Below are 20,283 nucleotides of genomic sequence, written 5' to 3'. Positions count from 1 at the left end.
ACTGTGACTCTTCACCCCAAGACGTCACCGAGCGTTATGTTTCTATGGTAACATACCTCCCCATTAGCTGGAACTAGTACTAGTTTTACTTTATTTCTAACTTTAGGTTGAATGCAGGAGAACAAACTGTTATTGACACGGTATGTTTCGATAATGAGCTAGCTAAGCATGAAATAGAAACCCTGATTTGAATCCTTTTTGCAAATTCGGAAAAATATATATCAGAACTGGAAAAGTTCTTGCATCCACCAGGTGAGTTAGCATGATAGGCTAATTTGACAAGAAGAATGCTACCGGAGTGGATTCCAATGTGTAACGTTAAATACTTGATGTGATACCCCCTAGCTAGTATTTTCATCATTACAAGAATGCATTTGTTGTGTTTTGGTCAAATTTGTATTGGAAAGCCATTTACGTTTATTCGCTTCTCATTTGCTTTTCTCTTCCAAAATCAGAGAAAGATGAGGACCATAACTTCCTCGGGTGGCAAAGTTGAGACTGTGACTGTGAGGAGAACAGAGTCATCGGATGCACATGCGATCAATAGCCTGATCAGTCCTGCCACAGTAGCAGTATTTGGAAGAGTAAATGTAATTCATCTACTGTGAGTATGTATAGCCTTAATCATGTCTGCCAAATGCATGAAACAGATGTTCACACTCAAGGTGGAATAATATTTTTTGTTACATGTCAGAATGCATGAACATGCAAGCGTCAATCCATTTTAGATGGACCACAATAATTTATCCTGGCTTCACTGTCTGTATGTTGGTATCCTCAGAGAGAAGGCCAATCTGGCAGTGACCCTGAGCAATGCGAAGAATGAGGTCTTGGCCCATGCTGCCTTCTCTGATCACCCCATTGGAGACATTGTGGATCAAGCTTGTTGGGAACCATTCCTGCATGACAATTACAGTGCTGAAAAATACACGGTTTGTATCAACTAGAGAGACGTTCTTGTTTCCTTTCCTCTTCTCTGGGTTTAACCATATTTTCTCGTCACAACAGCCGCTGAACACACTTTTCCTGCACCTCTTCGTGGCACAGCCGATCTTCTCCATTGGGAGTGCCAAAGAGATTGTAAGGTAGGAAGCACAGGAGGCTGGTGAGGGTAGGATGGCTCACAATAATGTCTGGAATGGAGTGAATGGAATGGTATCAAACATGGAAACCATGTGTTTGATACCATTCAATTTATTCCATTCCAACCATTACTATGAGCCCATCCTCCCAAATTAAGGTGCCACCAGCCACCCTTGGTAGGGAGATTATCAATGTTTTCTTTGTATGCAATCAGCAAAAAGCGAGTGAGTGTCAAAGTGAGCAGCACTAGCAAGTTATGGCATGGCATTGCTCATAATCATATAACAACCCCTTTCATAACGTAGGCTCAAAAATATAACATGTTCAACTTTTCCATAATATAATAAGACCAGGTTTGAATCCTGTTTGTGGCAACTAGTGATACAGCAGTCTGCCATTCCTATACCACATATGCTTTTCCAATTTGATTCCACAGCCATTCCATAAAATTTCAGCATGAGAAATTAGATTCTCATGATGTGATATGGCATGCACTGTAGGTTCTTGACAGGTTGATGGATTGTGCAATAAGAAAAGTAAACATCTTCTTACAGAACTGTGTTCAATGCTATCACAGAGCTGCAATACATCTGCTTGGTCACCCCAACTAGTCGATGTCTAGGTAAGTGTGTAGTCCTTTTTTATAGAATATGTATTACAACATGTGTAATCATATTAGTTAACTTTCTTCATCATGTATTCAAAAATATATGATTGTGAAGGATTCACAGTATGCCCACTCCCACTGTGTGTTTTCAGAGCGTGCACTGGAAAAGATCTTTGAGCCCATGAAGAGTCTGAAGGATCCAGGGCCCCAGTGTTCAGCATTTGTGTGCCACAGACACAGCTATTGCCCAAGGCTGCATGTCCGCCGAGCCAGGTCCTCATAGTCATTTTAACACACCTGCGTTCTGCACCATAGCAGTTTTGCTTTATACTCTCAAATTTGATTTTGCAGTTCACTGTATGATAAATTACTTTTTGGAATTAAGGAATTCATTGTTTAATTCCAACCTGGTCTCGGAGCATATCATATTATTCTGTACGTAAATCCGAAGAAACGCAATTTAGTATATGTTAGGTTTTGTATTGTATGTATTCATTTGTGGATGTCCATCACCCATTTCGTAAGATATGTTAGAAATTACAATTCGTATTATATGTTACGAATTTTCTAAATGTGTGATATGTTACGAATTCTAGCTAGGCGTCTAGGTGGCTAACGTTAGCTAGCGGGTTAAGGTTAGGGTTAAGTTTAGAGGATAGGTTAAAGGGTTAAGGTTAGGGTTAGCAGAAGGGTTAGCTAACAGGGTTAAGGTTAGGGGTCGCCAGGCTGCTCATCATTACACACAACTGTCGCCATCATTATGCACACCAGCGCTTCATCGGACTCAATCACGTCATTGATTGCCTCCCCTATATCTGTCACTTCCTGAGTTTCATTGTCTGCATTGATGTAGTTTTGTTTCGCTTGTCCAGATGCTGTTCTTGTTTAGTTTAATGTTTATTTATTATTAAATCTTCACCTGTACTTGCTTCCCGTCTCCCACCGTCTGTAGTTACGGAAGCGATACAAGGGCCAGTGTTAGCTAAAAGGGTTAAGGGAAGGGTTAGCCAACATTCTAAGTAATTAAAAGGTTGTAAGTAGTTCAAAAGTTGCTAATTAGCTCTAATGCAAAAGTTGTCAATGATGAGATTCAAACAACCTTTGGGGGCGTAATACGCCCACCCATCCACCCATCCAACCACCCTACTTTCGTTTTTGCTTTAAGTAACCATCTTTCTTATGTAACCATACCAAATGTAACATATCATACTCATTTCAGAATCCCAGATTTACATTTACCATGTTACGTCTAGTCTATGAGACCAGGCTGTTATTTCAATACGTTCACATGTATTTCTATTCTAATTTTAGTGAGGGATGATCCTTGGGTTGCTCATGGCTTTCATCAAGTGATTGGCGCTTCTGTTACAGGGTGGAGGATCATGATGACCTCACACACATCTTTGCGGAGCAGACAAAGGCCCTCACAGGATCCTATGGGACTTACTTTCTGGCTGAACTCATTGAGGCTCAGGACAACGAAAATCATGCAGCTGTTTGTGAGGTCAGCTATGTTTACAGTTCTATTTCTTTGTTGTCATGAGAATATATTTATTTCTCCTTAATGCATTCCAACTTCAGCCAAAACCACGGGAAAGGAAAAAACGTTAGCCCTTCTGATTATTAAGCTTTGGATCAAGTCAGCCATTTTGTTCTTTCTGATATTATCTGTCTCTTTGTTTTATCATTGGCATCAGTAATCTCTGATCCACTGTCAGAGAGTTCAGTCCATTTAAAATGTAATAGCAGCGGTGCAGATGCTTTTTCCTGGTTCACAGAAATCCTGCTAGGGTGAATTCCCCCAGGACTTAGAATATGACAGATCTTTCCTCCCCTCCCTGCAACTCAAGCTGACACGTGTTCATGGCAGCATATGGTAGATGAGAGTTGACACTGCCAAGACAGGCTCTCACTGAACATATTGTGTCCAGACATCTGTAGCATTTTGGGTTTTTTGCCTGTATGTGTTCTCCATTCAGAGAACAAACAGCACAACACTTCCCAAGAGGGTTGTACTATTCTGCACTCTATTTTAACAGCATTGCCAATTATTTACTTATTGTGTACTTTTTTTAAGTTATAGCCTAGAACGAAATACTGTAATTGGTCAAGTTTGATAGTATGCACATGTATATTACTAGTGTTGATACACTTGATTTAATTACAAATGGCTTTACAGTAAAATTACTGTGTCTGTCTGTGTTCTGTCTTCACAGAATGAGGGAACTGCTGTGGGTTTCATCAGTGTGAGTGGTGACATCAACTTGAAGCTGCTCAATGAATGCTTTGAGCTTGGGCCCTTCAACGGTCTGTATAAGCCCAGTCCAGAGGACCTGACTGAGACTGCCCCTGAGCCAGAGGGAAAGGGGACTCCAGGGGACACCAACACCATTAGCCCACAGGGTAGCACTGGAGAGGTGCAGTATGAGATGAATCTGACCCAGAAGGACCCATGTCCAAAATCCAAAATCAACGATACTGTAAGGCTATAACAGATATGCAATTGTTAGGCAAAATGTGACATATTGGTTTGATTAAATGAATTGCAAGGTATCATCACAGGACGTGGACCAGACAAAGGATTTTGATCAAGGTGGCATTACAGAAATACCCAGTGAAGTATCAGAGGTAAACCAATTATGAATTCCTTATGGTATTTTCTTCATGTCCACCTAGCTATGGGCTCTCATTCATCTTCGATTGATATATTAACACTACTGATGTCATTGCAGCCAGGGGACAGCCAGGCTTGTGCGGCAAAGCTTCAGGGTTCAGAAGTGACTCTGAAACCAAGAGTCTCAGTAACACCCAATGCATTCTGTATTCAATTATTTGTCATCTACAAGAATTTTGAAATGAGGTAAGTTCAGGAGAAAGTCACAAGCATAACGTTGCTGTCTGATGAAAACCTTGTAACTCAATATTTGCCAATATTTTATGTATTTATTGAAAGCAATAAGTCCCCTCAATGTACTCTGAACATTTCATTACTCTAGGACTAATAAAAGGTATTCAAAATACCTTCTGAAGTTTCATAATTGTTGGTTCATTAATGGGAAAATATGTTAAAAAAAAGAAAAAAATCTTCAATGTTTCTGTTTTAAGAAAAACAGCGACAATAATTTGATTACTAAGTCATTAATTGATTAAGTAATTACCTAGTAATTATACTGGCATTGTTTGGATGAGAGTTTAACTAACCCATTTGAAAAAACAATTCTGTTTTGGATAAATAAAGAGGAAATACATTCCCGTTAATTGAAGGTGATCAAATGTAGTTTTGCTTTCTCCAATTTCACCACTTCATGAATCTGTGGAAACAACCTTTCACTAGTCATGGCAGCCCTCCAGTATGTATCTGTCTTTAGCTGTGTGATTGTTAGCTGGCTCCCGCTGCGTCTCTCTCTCTATCGCCTTACTGCCCAGCTGTCCTGGAATATGGAAGCCAGTTACTCCCCACCGAGAATGAGCATGTAATTAATGAGTATGGTGCATAAAGTGACAGCAACTTGAAGGAGAGAAGTACTGAGATGTGCGGATTGCTTGGCCAGATTGCTTGGCCAGTTGTTCCACTGCTGTGATTTCCATGTTGGCTCTGATTAGAGCCTTGGCAGAGACACAGTTTCACTTAACTTCCCTCATTCATCTCCTCCTACAGATCAGTGGACTTCCTGCCCAATATATTTAAACTTTTCCCTGTAAGTAGCCGCTAACAAATCTTATTACTTAACCATTTTTGACTGACATACTCATTGATTTCCACATTGTGAAGGCTCTTTGAAACTGAGGTTACTGCATGTGATAAGCATGAAGCCAATCTCCTTGTTTCTTCCACAGGACCGTGATTTCTGCATCATCTCTGTGCCCAAGCTGGCCCCTGAGTTCCCCCTCCTCCAGAGCTTCCTCAGGGTAGTACCACACCACACCAGCAGCCTGCCCCAGGAGCTCTACATCTTCCACCGCTCTGGCCTGCTCAAGTGGGTATTAGTATAGTCCCCAACAGAACATTTCAGTAGTTTTAGCCATTGACATACATCTAAGGGTTTAGCATGAATGCATCTCCTTATTTAACTTACAACGATTAAATTGAGATGGATGTTATGGGAGATTTGAAGAGAGACATGTTTTTGGGGCGAGAAATCCCTGGATGTGTATATACAATGGAAGTTGCTTGTGTAATGTAAATCATGGTCTTGTTGTCTCATCAGGACATTTGTGGTGAGTCTGGCAGTGTCTGCAGACAGGCCTGCAGTCTGTGACATGGTGAAGAGACTCAGCCTGCATGAGAGCCTGCTGGAGGACCTGGACATGTTCTACCAGGCCCATAGAGACAAGGTCAGTCACAGACACACACAGGACATACTACTGCCAATAGGACAAGGAATAGTACACCCACTAGTTCCATTTATCTTGTTCTTATATAGCTAGTCTCAAGTTTATCGATCAATTACACAAAAACCGAACCAGATTGATTCAAATTATTATGTTGGAAGATTTGGAGTATCTCTGATTGATTGATGGTTTTTGCAAGGAGCAGTCAAGCATAACTATGACAGAGCTCCAACACAGATAATTACATTGGATATGAAATTGGAATCCTCAAGTGTAATATCTCATCTCTTTCTCTGTGTCTGTCTTCCAGGATGGAACACCCTTGCAGGCATTTGTAGCCCAAGTTCAGAATCAACTAGTCGGGATTGTAATTATCAGAAATGAGGAGGTAGTTTTCTCGTTTACAGACTTCAATGGTATTTTGCTTTCATAGATTCAGTACTACTTAATCTCTCTCTCTCTCTCTCTCTCTCTCTCTCTCAGGATATAGATTACATCCGAGCCAACTACAACATTGAGAACTTCATCTACTTCAGCCACCACCGCTATGAGGAGCACGGCCAGCTGTGTCACTTTGCCCTCAACCCCATCTTCCAGCACTACGCCAAACACTTCCTAAAGGAGGTCCTGCGGCTGGCCCACAAATCCTGCCTCTACTACCCAATCTACCCCTCCTACCACAACCAGAAGGTGAGAGAAACAGCCTGTAAAGCTCATATTAACTTCTCACCTTGCCCATTCCACTGTGTGTGTCTGCATGTGTTCGTGCGTGCGTGCACATTGTGTTCAGTACCAGATATTCATAAGTGCAGTGTTCCTCAGTCCTTGCCCAGCCACTCTTCACCAACTCTCTCTGGGGTTGGAGAAGCAGGTGCTGATATAGGACTACCAGGTCCACCTCTCTGGACTTTTAGAAAACATTTCCTCACTGTGTAGAGGCCTTCTCCTTGTCCTCATCCTCCTCCTTCCCCTCTGCTAATTAACTTCTACAAACATGCACCAGATGGTGAGGTGTAAATAGAATAATGGAATTATGGAAAATCTAATGGGAGAGGGAATCATCATTTGGGCAGTGGATGCTGGGGCATAGGGTTGGCCAGCCATGACCGAGGCCGTGGAAGTTATATTCAGTAGAAGTGGTTTCTATTCAGGAGCATGTTGATGGTCATGTAAATCGTATAAAACAACCTCTTTATCAGAGCTAGTTATGTCTGCATCCCAAGTGGCATCCCCTACAGAGCTCTTATGGGCCTTGGTCAAAAGTAGTGCCCTATTTAGGGAATATTTTGAACCTGTTAGTCACCCCTTCCTTTGCCTCCATCAATGGTATAGCTGATAGGCATCACCTCCCCTGACCCTGCCCCTTTTCTGCTCCCCTCAGAACTCATGTGCCCATTACCTGACCTCTGTTCTTAACTGCATGGTTCCGGTGCGCCCGCGACGCCAGATTGTCTACCCTCTGGAGGAGCTGGGCATCAACGCGCCATCCAAGCAGATCACTAAGGACCAGGTGGGCACAGCAGCAGCTGATGAACAGGCTGGTTGGTGGTTTAACATGCCTGGGAATGCAGTTGGGCAAGTACCCACTGTCTCCAGGTTAACAGAATGAGAGGCAGAGGGATGATATGAGAAAGAAGAGAAATATATTTTGTGTGTAATTTACATGCCCACAAGGGGGTGCTGCTTTAAAGTGAACGCATTCCCCTCTAAGCATGGAGTGTAGATAACATAGATATTTGTTTCAAACAGTAAAATATTGTGATGGATACAATTGGAAAGTCATTTTATGTTAAAGGTAATTATTCCATCAGGGGTACGGCACTCCATGGACAAATAGCATTGCAGTCTTGAACATTGCTTTTAATTAGTTGTAGAGATTTTTCAGTGGTATTGTATATGCACAACTTTTCTTTATTAGTCTTTCCACACCCAACTCCTCAGGCTATTTTTAATGTGCTTGTATTAGTGTAGATGAGGGCAGCAGATGGTTGCTCTGACAGATGGTTAGGAATGTTTGCCTCTGCTGTTTAACAGGTAAAGGAGCACAGACCACTTACCACACAGTCAGTCATAAGCCACTGTCTGCCGCACCTGGTCTGCGTCTCAATAGTTGTAACTAGCTTCGTCTCCTTGTGTCCTCTTTCTCCATGATCACTGATGTGGGTGATGGGAGACAAGGAAAGGAGATAAGGAAAGGAAGGCATTTCAGACTTAATCAGACACTCATTTTGGATATGCAGCAAATGTAATATTATACTAAATCAGAACTTTATTAGGTAATACTTTCACCATATGAGTGTCACTAATCACAGCATATATTCTTAAAGATGCACTTTGCAGAAATCGCTCCACCATTTCCTGGTTGCTAAAATTCTAATAGCCTAATTTCAGTTTATGTGATAAAACAAGCATAGTGTAGAGAATCATTGTACCATCTAAACGTTGTGAAATATCTTTTCCATAACAAAGATAAAGCTGATGTACAAAATGAAAGTAAAATATGTTAAACAAAATTTAAGAACAGGAAGCATAGAAATAGTGCTCATAGAACAGATCTACAGCTTCTTAGACTTGCTTTCAATGAGAATGACATATCTATAATTGACATGTCTATGTGAATTTGGTCAGGTCACACAAAATGTTACATATTGCAGCTTTAATATTTTATTTATAAAATTAATACAGGATTTTCTGAACCATACGATATAAGCACAGTTATTCATGCTTTCTAATCTTAGATCATAGAATCAATCTGAGAGTACATGTTCCTATATGTGTCACGTGTACCGCGTGGCACTCCCCTCTCCCTCAGTGTATTAACAGATACACCTGCATTCGCCTGTTCCAGGCCATCCAATTTAAAACCTCCATTTGGTAACACGGCAACCATCATATCCAGGCTGCCATGTAGATAAGAGGATAGCAGAGCGATGCCTTACAGCTTTGTCTCTTAGTGTACATCCAAAATAGCACCCTATTCCCTATATAGTGCATTACTTTTGACCAGATCCCATTTGGTGCCATTTGTGACACAGCCTCAGCCTCGTGATCTAAGCCTGGTGTCCAGCACAGATGTATTAATCAGATTTAAAGCACCTGTTCCCTCTCTGTCAATAACAGATCGTATTACCCAGTGCCATGGTCACAGCACCCGGCCATTATGTTAGAGAAAAGGTTAGGCACCATTTCCACAAGGATAGGGAATAAAGACAGCTGCACTTGCCCACACTAGCCTATACCTACCTGCACAAGACAGAGCATGAATCAGACCTGCATCGTGTTGTTTGGTTAGCTGGAGTATTTAGGGGGTTCGTTACAAAGCAGAAAAAAGATGTAATTAACTGAACGGAGAATGTTCTTGCACTTTAATTACATAGGTTTGGTTACATTTGGTCATTTTCACATGAAGTCAGAGTTTGAACTTATATGTGTTCTTTTAAGAACAGAGCAGGCACTACTGAGAATAGCTTAAATATTACTTGAAGATTAATTCCAACCGCAGGTTTCCCCTTCCTTTGGGGTGTGCTGCCATTTTCCATCCAACAGGGAACCAATGTAACTAATTATGAGTGTTCTAGGACCAATTAGCGCACTAAAATCACAGTTTGATTATTGGTGAGGAGATTCTGTGGATAACACAATGTTCTCTGTGTTCATTCTGAGTCTATACCTTGCATTGAATGCTTTGACATTTGGACATTTATTTTCAATAGGGCCAGTACTCATAATAAAATAGTTAGTATTTAAGTAGGAGCATTGGCACTTATTACGTTTCACTCAGCGTTTCCAGTGGAACATCAAACTTTAAGACATTTCCATATTTTTTTGTATAAACGCTGCTAAAATAATATTACGATTTTTTTTCTGAAAACTGGTACTCTCTTTTCTGTAGTTAAGTGCTCTGATAAATGCCAGTCTCTGGGTTTTAGGCCATTGTCATTCAAATAAACCCAAATGGGAAAATGGTGTGCACATTAATACACCTTTTAGGAACGCAATAATTATGTTTGTCATCTACAGTACCAGTCAAAGGTTTGGACACACCTACTCATTCAAAGGTTTTTCTTTAGTTTTACTATTTTCTACATTGCAGAATAAAGTGAAGACATCAAAACTATGAAATAACACATGGAATCATGTGCATTTCACTGTAAGGTTGTATTCGGCGCACTTGACAAATAAACTTTGATTTGATTTGAATCATGTAGTAACCAAAAAAGTGTTAAATAAATCAAAATATACGTTATGTTTTAGATTCTTCAAAGTAGCCACCCATTGCCTTGAGGACAGCTTTTCACACTCTTGGCATTCTCTCAATCAGCTTCACCTGGAGTTCCCACATATGCTGAGCACTTGTTGGCTGCTTTTCCTTCGCTCTGCGGTCCAACTCATCCCAAACCATCTCAATTGGGTTGAGGTCGGGTGATTGTGGAGGCCAGGTTATCTGATGAGGCACTCCATGACTTACACAGCCTGGAGGTGTGTTGGGTCATTGTCCTGTTGAAAAATAAATGATAGTCCCACTGAGCCCAAACCAGATGGGATGGCGTATCGCTGCAGAATGCTGTGGTAGCCATGCTGGTTAAGTGTGCCTTGAATTCTATAATAAATCACAGACAGTATCAGCAGCAAAGCACCCCCACGCCATCACACCTCCTCCATGCTTCATGGAGGGAACCAAACATGCGGAAATCATCCATTCACCTACTCTGCGTCTCACAAAGACGTGACGGTTTGAACCAAAAATCTCAAATTTGGACTCATCAGACCAAAGGACAGATTTCCACCGGTTTAATGTCCATTGCTCGTGTTTCTTGGCCCAAGAAACACAAGTGGTTTCTTTGCAGCAATTCGACCATGAAGGACTGATTCACACAGTCTCCTCTGATCAGTTGATGTTGAGATGTGTCTGTTACTTGAACTCAGTGAAGCATATATTTGGGCTGCAATTTCTGAGGCTCGTAACTCTAATGAACTTATCCTCTGCAGCAGAGGTAACTCTGGGTCTTCCTTTCCTGTGGCGGTCCTCATGAGAACCAGTTTCATCAAAGCACTTGATGGTTTTTGCGACTGCAATTTTAGAAACTTTCAAAGTTCTTCAAATTTTCCGCAATGACTGACCTTCATGTCTTAAAGTAATGATGGACTGTTGTTTCTCGTTGCTTATTTAAACTGTTCTTACCATAATTGGTCTTTTTCCAAATAGGACTATTTTCTGCATACCCACCCCTACCTTGTCACAGCACAACTGATTGACTCAAATGCATTAAGAAGGAAAGAAATTCCACAAATTAACTTTTAACAAAGCAGACCTGTTAATTGAAATGCATTCCAGGTGACTACCTCATGAAGCTGGTTCAGAGAATGCCAAGAGTGTGCAAATCTGTCATCAAGGCAAAGGGTTGATCTTAAATATAAAATCTTAAATATAAAATATATTTGATTTCTTTAACACTTTTTTGGTTACTACATGTGTTATTTCATAGTTATGATGTATTCACTATTATTCTACAATGTAGAAAATAAAGAAAAACCTTTGAATGAGTAGGTGTGTCCAAAATGTTTGACTGGTACTGCGAGGACAGACACTGGGAGACGAGAAGCAAGTACAGGGAGTGTACATTTAATGAATAACGGACAAGAAACAAAACACGGACAGTGTCTGGATGGGAAACAAAATTACATTAATGCTGATCCGGGGAACAAACTGAGGAACAGACAGATATAGAGGGAGCAATCAACAAAGTGAAGGAGTCCAGGTGAGTCCAATGAAGCGCTGATGCGCGTAATGCTGGTGACAGGTGTGCATAATGATGGGCAGCCTGGTGCCCTCGAGAGCCAGAGAGGGGGAGCGGGAGCAGGCATGACAGGTACTGTATATTGGTTAGATTGCTGGAGAACTCTTCTGAAGTAATCAAATGGATGAATCTGTGACTTTTACACACGCTGTCTCTCTTCTCCTCAGGTCTCGTATGCTCTCAACCACATCAACCGAAAGCTAACCATGGAACCAAAAGTCACCATCAATGCCAGGATCGTGGTAGTGGGGGCATCAGACACTGGCTTAGCATTTCTGGAGGTGCTTGCTTTCTGGTATTGAGAAATTGTATACATGGCATTCATGAATTGCATTTAGAATTGTGTGTATTAGAGGAAGCTCAATGACATCCTCCTCTAGATGATTGTAATTAGTGGGAGAGACTGGTAGGTATTAGAGCCGCAGTGTGTGCAGCTTTAGCAGCAGTGATTAGTAGTAATATGAGCATACCCACCCAGAGCAACATGTGTGAATGCACAACCATCCCTTCTCCCACCAAGGCAATCTTAAAGCTTAGTATTGGCCTGAATTCATGGTTAACTTCAAACAAACACCAATACCACACCTTTTGTTATTACAGTATGTTTTGCATAGGTTAAGAAGGCTTATTTATGACTATCTACACATGCGGTGTGTAGATTCTTGCTTATTAAAGTCTTGATGTTTAGTTGATTTGATGAATGAGTCATTATAGCTGTAGGCTTGGATGAAAGCCTGCAAACATGACAACCCTCCTTGACCACGAGTAAAAACACTCGTCTAAAGTGTATGTCAACAGCATTCACTTTCAGAATGACTTTTCTCCTGAATTTGTCTTTTATTCCAGGCATCCAATATCTGGAAATGTTGCCAGACTTTTGGTTGGCTAGAAAAAGGAGGCACTGCTACATGTTTGTATTCTTTCCATCTTTGAGATGAACTGTTCCTCCAAACAATATGGCGTCTAGGTTCTGCTCATTCGCCGCCAGCCGATAACTACCAAGCAACCGCGTCATTGTGTGTGGATGTGAAAGCAGCATGGAGGGAGGGAGCGTGCATAACTCAGTGAGGGGGTTGGCAGGCAGGGGCGGCGATGCAATGGGCACACAGCTGCCTGGGGCTGGCATTCAGGAGGGCCCGGAGCTGGCCCTTTAATTAGACACTCCACTGTTCTCCTGTCAGGGATCTTCTGCAGCGATCTGTGTTTGCTGTCACTAATCACTTGACTAATGAGGCAGTTAGTGTCCACTAAACTAATGGTGAGGCGGTGCTAGCAGTGGGCCGGTTGAGTGATGGGTCAGCTTGGGCCCTGCTGGGCCCCCTTATCAGGCCAACTCAAACGGCTGGCCTCCAGCTTTCCATCCCCCTCCATCCAGCCCACCCCCACTCCTCAGTGGGACAGGGTCAGATCAGGGGGAGCAGGTCAGACAGATAAAGAGCTGGTGCGGTGGCTCGGCCTCTCTGCCTGGTGGTCAGTGGGATGGGGGGAGTGGAGCATCGGAGTCACAGCGGTTGTCTGTCAGCGCCTGATAATAGACAGACAGAAAGCCAGGAGGTCACGTCCAGAACCCAATAACAGGCCTTAATGCCTCAGTGCTGGAGGCAGTGCTGGAAAGTTGGATTAAAATGAGCTCTGATTATTCTCTGTTCACCAGAAAACACACTGGATTAGGCTACCATTTTTAACAAAGACTGTAGTTGAAGTAGTTTCTCTATACAGCAAGCCAAGTGTCAACATTAAAGGGTTGTATTAACTATTGTGTGTTGAAAAAACAAGTTTGTGTTGCCTTAAAAGGTATTTGTTCACTTCCTACACACATTTGTGACTTAGATGCAGTGCATTCATTAGCCAAAATCAATCAATCACTTTCCCTCCCAGAGAGAGGCAGCAGACTTGCAGGCGATCTAAAGCTTGACATGACATGGCTCAGCTCAGTGTACATCTCCTTTTCACACAAAACCATTGAGGCTTTCTCTGTTGTATCACCAATAGGGATAATGTCCATTTGGCACAGAACAAAGGAGGACATTTACATCACAAGAGACCTTTTACACTCCTGATAGTAAACGCATAAGAGGAACACTACAGACTGGGGACAAAACCAGACAAAACAAAAGGAAGGGCTTTTACTATGAGGTTTAGAAAATAAAGGATTTTTAATGCATACCGATGTAGATGAAATGCAATAGGGGTATTAGATGGAACCATTCAGCTGCATCTGCGCCCCCTCACTCAGCTCTCAGAGAATAACAGAACACTGCAGACAGAGAGAGCCTGTGCTCATTTCTCTGTGATGTCCTCTATTCTTCCTGGAACCCATGTACTATATGTTAGGTATTAGATTTTCCCCACTACTACAAAATGGAACAGGAACGCTGAAAGATAATTATTGGCGAAATACAACGTTTTGATCATCAGGTCAAGAGCATCTGTGTTTAGGTAGGATGAGGTCATCATTTCTGAGAAAATAAACATTCTCCTATTCTGCAATGCACAGTAGCTGCACTCATGAGTCAGGGTTATCTTCCCAGTAAACAGTATGTTCCTTTCCTTCTCCAGCCCACATCTGAGGTTCAATAACATGACTCTGATCTCCACGCATGGCTTCCCAGGCTACTACACCAATGAAAAGATGAGATTCTTGTCCATGAGGTGAGACACCTGCAGCTTCTCTTGTTGTCATTTGTCCTACGTGGTGGACTGTAGTCGTCAATGGAAAACTCATTAACGCTTGTGCATTATTTAATCTTTCGAGTTCGAGGATGTCTTTCAACGGGCTCCATAATACGCTAGCATACAAAACATTTGACCTCTGTGCCCCTGTCCGCTCCCCACAGTCATAGCTCCAGCGACAGGGACCATGCCCAGATGTCTCTGCGCTCCTGGATCAACGTGGTGACAGGCAAGATGGTGGGCATCGACAGGGCAGCCAAGCACGTACTGGTGTCTGGGGGCAGGAAAGTGCCTTATGATCATCTCATCCTCTGTACAGGCCAGCAGTACCAGGTTGGAGGGACATCCTGCATATAAGATTATAATTAGTAGTAGTATATGTATAATATGTTTTATGTCATAGTGTTGGGGGAAATTAAAGCACGATTTCTATAGTGTCATTTATTTATTTTATTTTGTCACAATAGTCATCATTTCATAATCACATGATTCTGTGTTGATGTTCTAAAACTTGAATGGTTGCTGTGAGGAATTCTGGGTTCGTCCCTGCTAGGTTTCCTGTCCCACTGGTGTGGACGGCAGCCATCTTCCCCCCAAAAGCCAGCTCCCAGCCCAGTCCCGCCGTAGATACACCGGGCCCGTCCCGTCCAACCTCTTCACCCTCAACGACCACCACGACTGTGTGACCGCTTACCAGTGGCTGCTCAACAACTTTGTGGAGCTGAAGGGTATGTATGTGGCCTGGATACCAATCTGTTTCTGCCATCATGCCACTCCTTGTCATGAGGATTGACACATACTGGCTGCTAACCAAGTGAGTATGTACACTGAGTGTACAAAACATTATGCTCTTTCCATGACAGACTGACCAGGTGAATCCAGGTGAAAGCTAGGAACCCTTATTAATGTCACCTGTTAAATCCACTTCAATCAGTGTAGTTGAAGGGAAGGAGACAGGTTAAAGAAGGATTTTTAAGCATTGAGACAATTAAGAAAAGGATTGTGGATGTGGGCCATCAGAGCGTGAATGGGCGAGACAAAAGATTGAAGTGCCTTTGAACAGGTATGGTAGGAGGTGCCAGGTGCACCGATTTGTGTCAAGAACTGCAACACTGCTGAGTTTTTCACACTCAACAGTTTCCTGTGTATCAAGAATGGGCCACCATAGACTTTTGGTGACGCAATTTAAGAAATGGCTGCCTGATTTTTCGTACTGCACATCTGTTGGGTATTTCGCCCATAAATTCAAGTATTTACTCTTGAGTATTATAGTAACTTATGCTACAATAGAAAAGGGGGAAGCAGGAATAGGTTGTGGAGCTACAACGATAGTCTGTAACAAGGTAGAAGAAACTAAAATTGTAGACGAAACAGAGATGGCTAATGCTAGCACAAATAAGCTAACAGCAGCAAAATATCCCTCAGTCCATGAGGTGATAAAGGAGGAATTCCCCTTTCGAGAGGAACTCCGAGAAGATGTACGAAAATAACTACATGAGTTCGAGAAGGACATTAACCAGAAACTTGAAGAAAACAAAGAAGAACTTCACCGCATATCTTCAAGAATGGGAGATGCAGAACAGCACATTGGGGAAACAGATACATAGAACACTGCAATAAAGGACGCGCTTGTGCAGTCTTTGAAAAGCCAGCACGCACTACAGTGAAATGTGACAGAACTCAAAGGTTTTTCACGTCGTAATAACATTCTACTTTATTCTGTGGTCGAGGGAACAGAAAAATACTCATTGCCCAAATTCGTGGAGGGTGTATTCAAATAAATACTTTAAGACGAAACTGACTTGGGAATCGAGAGAGCACACCGAGCTCTGGCCTCAAAACCCCTCAGTGGTGACCTACCAAGATCCATAGTGCATGTGCACTTCCTACAATTCTTAGTCAAAGAGAAAGTCCTCCGTGTAGCCTGGAAAAAGCCTGTTAACTTCCAAGGCCAACGAGTGTTCTTTGATCATGACTATGCGGGAGAGATGCTGAAAAGAAGGAAGGAATACTCCCCTATTAAGAAGGTACTAAAAGAGAAAGAGATTCGCTTCTAAACAACATTCCCGGCAAAGATGTGAGTATTTCTGGATAACAACCCGGTTTCATAATAGCATGCAGGCTGCTGAAGACCTGAAGTCAAGGGGTGTCCCAGTGGAGTATACCATCAGGAGACAGGCATCTTCATTGGCTGAAAGACTCGAGCAGCTCCTCCCATGGACCGCGGTCGGCGAGTCACGGAGAAAGAGGGAAGTCACCTTGGCGAGAGGACGTTCACATTCAAGAGAGACTCAGGCATTTCCAATGAAGATAGAAACTAACGAATCGGATTTTACGGACTTAATAGTCACGGCGAGATGTTAGGCTTATTGGACCGTTACGGTTGACATTGCAAGAGGTAAAACAGCTCCCATATTTTCCCCGCTGCTTTGTAAGAGTGAGAAGCCTGAAGTATGTCGCCTACATGGAGACATTACATATGGTCACGTTATTAACAGATCTATTAGCTAATTTTATCCTGGCCGTGTGGTGCCAGGACAACAACCTTTCCCTCAACGTGATCAAGAGAAAGGAGATGATTGTGGACTACAGGAAAAGGAGGTCCGAACACGCCCCCATTCTCATCGAAGGGGCTGTAGTGGAGCAGGTTGAGAGCTTCCTTGGTGTCCACATCACCAACAAACTAACATGGTCCAAGCACACCAAGACAGTCATGAAGAGGGCACGACAAAACCTATTCCCCCTCAGGAGACTGAAAAGATTTACCATGGGTCCTCAGATCCTCAAAAGGTTGTACAGCTGCACCATCGAGAACATCCTGACTGGTTGCATCACTGCCTGGTATGGCAACTGCTCAGCCTCCGACCGCAAGGCACTACAGAGAGTAGTGCATACGATCCAGTACATCACTGGGGCTAAGCTTCCTGCCATCCAGGACCTCCATACCAGGCTGTGTCAGAGGAAAGCCCTACAAATTGTCAAAGACTCCAGCCACCATAGTCATAGACTGTTCTCTCTGCTACCACACGGCAAGCGGTACCGGAATGCAAAGTGTAGGTCCAAGAGGCTTCTAAACAGCTTCTACCCCCAAGCCATAAAACTCCTGAACATCTAATCCAATGGCTTCCCAGATTATTTTCATTGCCCCCCTTTACACCGCTGCTACTCTCTGTTATTATCTATGCATAGTCACTTTAATAACTCTACCTACATGTACCTATTACCTCAACTAACCGGTGCTCCCGCACATTGACTCTGTACTGGTACCCCCTGTATATAGTCTCGCTATTGTTATTTTACTGCTGCTCTTAAATTACTTGTTACTTTTATTTCTTATTCATATTTTTTAAACTGCATTGTTGGTTAGGGGCTTGTAAGTAAGCATTTCAGGTCTACAGGTGTATTCGGCGCATGTGACTAATAAAATTTGATTTGATTTGATGACACCGACAACAAGGCGACAGAAGGACATATTGTATCATGGGGAAGATTCAATGAATGAACTGCATATGGTTGATGGCTTATATAGGCTATTCTAGGATATAAGATATAGACCCGACCTGTTACTGTTCCATTATTTATCCTCTACATTACACTCCTATTTTGCTCTTGTAATTATCCGATGTGTGTCGGCGACAAAAAGGCGGCCTTTTTATTTTTGGTTCCAACAGGTTTTTGATTCAGACTGCTTTACGCATTTTGATACTTGAGCAAGGGACTTTCCAGCGGTCAGGTTCATTCCCTCGAACTCCAGAGGCAAGGGACAATCCTCTGACATGAGAGTCCTTATAGCAAAGTCTCTTCCCACTTTGGTTTACTTTTCTGTTGTTCTTGATCTTTTATTATTTTTTTAGGTTCATGTTAAGCAGGCTGTTATGGTACACAGGTTTTTGGGTTTATATTGATGCATCATCTGGATTTAAGGTCCTAAGTCTCATTGTAAACGGACTGGGGAGTGACATCAAGAGAAGTAAGGTAATAGCAAAAGATGAAACGGGAGAGAGTTGACATACTATTCTGACAGGAAACTCATTTATCCCATCCTGAACACGAGAAACTCGAGAAAATTGGCTATAGGGATAGCTTTTTCTCTTATTAAACGGGTAGAAGGGGTGTTGCAATTTGTATTGCATTAATGTTTTGTTTATGTCATATATAAAAGACAAGGAGGGTAGATGTATCCTTGTTAAATGTAAACTGGATCACAAGGAAGTTACATTATTGAATGTACATTATACGTGTCCCTGGGGAGTGACATGGTCTTCTTTAGGAAGGAAACGTCTGGCACTCATATCTGTGGAGGGGATTTTAACAGGATTTCAAACTCAAAATTGGACAGCACACATCAAGGTAAATAAGTCTGGTTGCTAAAAATATCAATAGGATATTACAGGAATGATGTATTGCACAACTTCCATATGTCAGGAAGGGAATATACGTTTTACTTTTTCATGTACAGAGCAGATAGGCACAAGTCTAAAGATGTAGGATCGGGCAGAAGGATCATAATGGAGTTAACCTAACTCTACACCTTAATAGCAAACCAAGAAATACTCTATGGAGGCTTAATACAATAATCCAGCATTCAAGGAATCAATAAAGACAGAATTGAATGTCTATCTGGAGAATAATGATAACAGGGAAGTATCTCCTACATTGTGGGATGCAGCTAAGGCGGTTATTAGAGCAAAGATCATATCCACATCATCTCTCAAGAAAAAGATACAAGCAAAGAAACTGCTGAAATTACAGGAAACTTTAGGAAGCTTAGAACAATCTCATAGTCATCTCAAAGACCCTCTTATATTACGTGAGATTCAAAAGGTAAAACAGGAAATTGACCAGATTTATAGTGAAGAAGTTGAGAAAAAGCTCAGGTTCCGGAAACAATGATATTATGAATCAAGCTCAAAGGCAACACAATTTCTAGCATGTACTCAGAAAACAACAAGCACATAATACAATTTGTGGGTGAAATACAGAATGTTTGGATGCAATACAGAATGCATTTGAATCATACTATACAAATCGGTACAAGCAACCAGAGGAGGTAGATGCACAGACAATAGTATTGTTTTTAGCTCACTTGATCTCCCCGCATTGAGATCGAGTAAAATTATAGACTTCCTTCAGAAATAACTACTGAAGAAATGAATAATGCAATGTCTAATCTAAAAGTGAACAAGTCTCCAGGCTCTGATGGCTTCCCTTCAGAATGGTTCAAAGCCTTCAGAGAACAACTAACACCTCTACTTCAGGCCTGTTTTAACTGGACTCTGCAGGAGGGGGATCTACCACCACTGTGGAGAGAAGCCATAATATCTGTAATTCCAAAAGAGGGAAAAGATAAGCAGGAATGCAGTTCCTATATCACAGTTTTTAACATGGATTATAAACTATGCATCATTAACAGCCAAAAGAATGGAGGACATAATCCCAAAATTGATTGATGGGGATTAAACTGGGTTCATACAGAATAGACAGACAACATAAGGAGAACATTACATGTCATGGACCACGTCAGTCAGGAGAAGATAAGTGCTATATTAATCAGTCTAGATGCAGAAAAAGCATTTGATTCAGTGGGTTGGGATTATCTATTCCAAGTTATGTATCGATTTGGTTTCAACAAAGAAGTGATACACTGCGTCAGAAAACTATTCATGCCCGACTGCCAGAATAAAGATGAATGGACATTTGTCACTAATGATCATTTTAGAATGTGGGGCAAGACAAGGCTGTAATCTTTCACCCAGGCTCTTCTCCTTGAACATCGAGCCATTAGCCCAG

The 20,283-nt window shown here is 42.0% G+C and overlaps 1 protein-coding gene across 3 annotated transcripts in view; it reads left to right on the top strand.

Annotated features, from left to right (window-relative positions):
• Window positions 1-15: 15 nt before the first annotated feature.
• Window positions 16-20,283, top strand: part of cfap61 (cilia and flagella associated protein 61) — a 31,203-nt gene continuing 10,935 nt past the window's right edge. Inside the window, exons 1-20 of one of the 3 annotated variants that reach the window (XM_024419795.2) lie at window positions 16-252; window positions 456-604; window positions 782-932; window positions 1,009-1,085; window positions 1,638-1,705; window positions 1,843-1,963; window positions 3,062-3,194; window positions 3,907-4,107; window positions 4,241-4,318; window positions 4,423-4,550; window positions 5,349-5,388; window positions 5,528-5,667; window positions 5,899-6,025; window positions 6,333-6,410; window positions 6,506-6,712; window positions 7,404-7,532; window positions 11,988-12,115; window positions 14,380-14,472; window positions 14,658-14,826; window positions 15,047-15,221. In XM_024419795.2, the coding sequence (XP_024275563.1) occupies window positions 462-604; window positions 782-932; window positions 1,009-1,085; window positions 1,638-1,705; window positions 1,843-1,963; window positions 3,062-3,194; window positions 3,907-4,107; window positions 4,241-4,318; window positions 4,423-4,550; window positions 5,349-5,388; window positions 5,528-5,667; window positions 5,899-6,025; window positions 6,333-6,410; window positions 6,506-6,712; window positions 7,404-7,532; window positions 11,988-12,115; window positions 14,380-14,472; window positions 14,658-14,826; window positions 15,047-15,221 (2,386 nt within the window). In that variant the 5' untranslated portion in view covers window positions 16-252; window positions 456-461. Of the gene's footprint in view, window positions 253-455; window positions 605-781; window positions 933-1,008; window positions 1,086-1,637; window positions 1,706-1,842; window positions 1,964-3,061; window positions 3,195-3,906; window positions 4,171-4,240; window positions 4,319-4,422; window positions 4,551-5,348; window positions 5,389-5,527; window positions 5,668-5,898; window positions 6,026-6,332; window positions 6,411-6,505; window positions 6,713-7,403; window positions 7,533-11,987; window positions 12,116-14,379; window positions 14,473-14,657; window positions 14,827-15,046; window positions 15,222-20,283 lie in introns of all 3 variants that reach the window. The other 2 variants (XM_042321541.1, XM_042321542.1) reach the window with 2 other exon arrangements.

Source organism: Oncorhynchus tshawytscha, linkage group LG05 (assembly GCF_018296145.1).
Source record: "Oncorhynchus tshawytscha isolate Ot180627B linkage group LG05, Otsh_v2.0, whole genome shotgun sequence".
Taxonomy (NCBI): Eukaryota; Metazoa; Chordata; class Actinopteri; order Salmoniformes; family Salmonidae; genus Oncorhynchus; species Oncorhynchus tshawytscha.
Note: the sequence above shows the minus strand (reverse complement) of the source record. Positions and strands in the feature narration are given on the sequence as shown.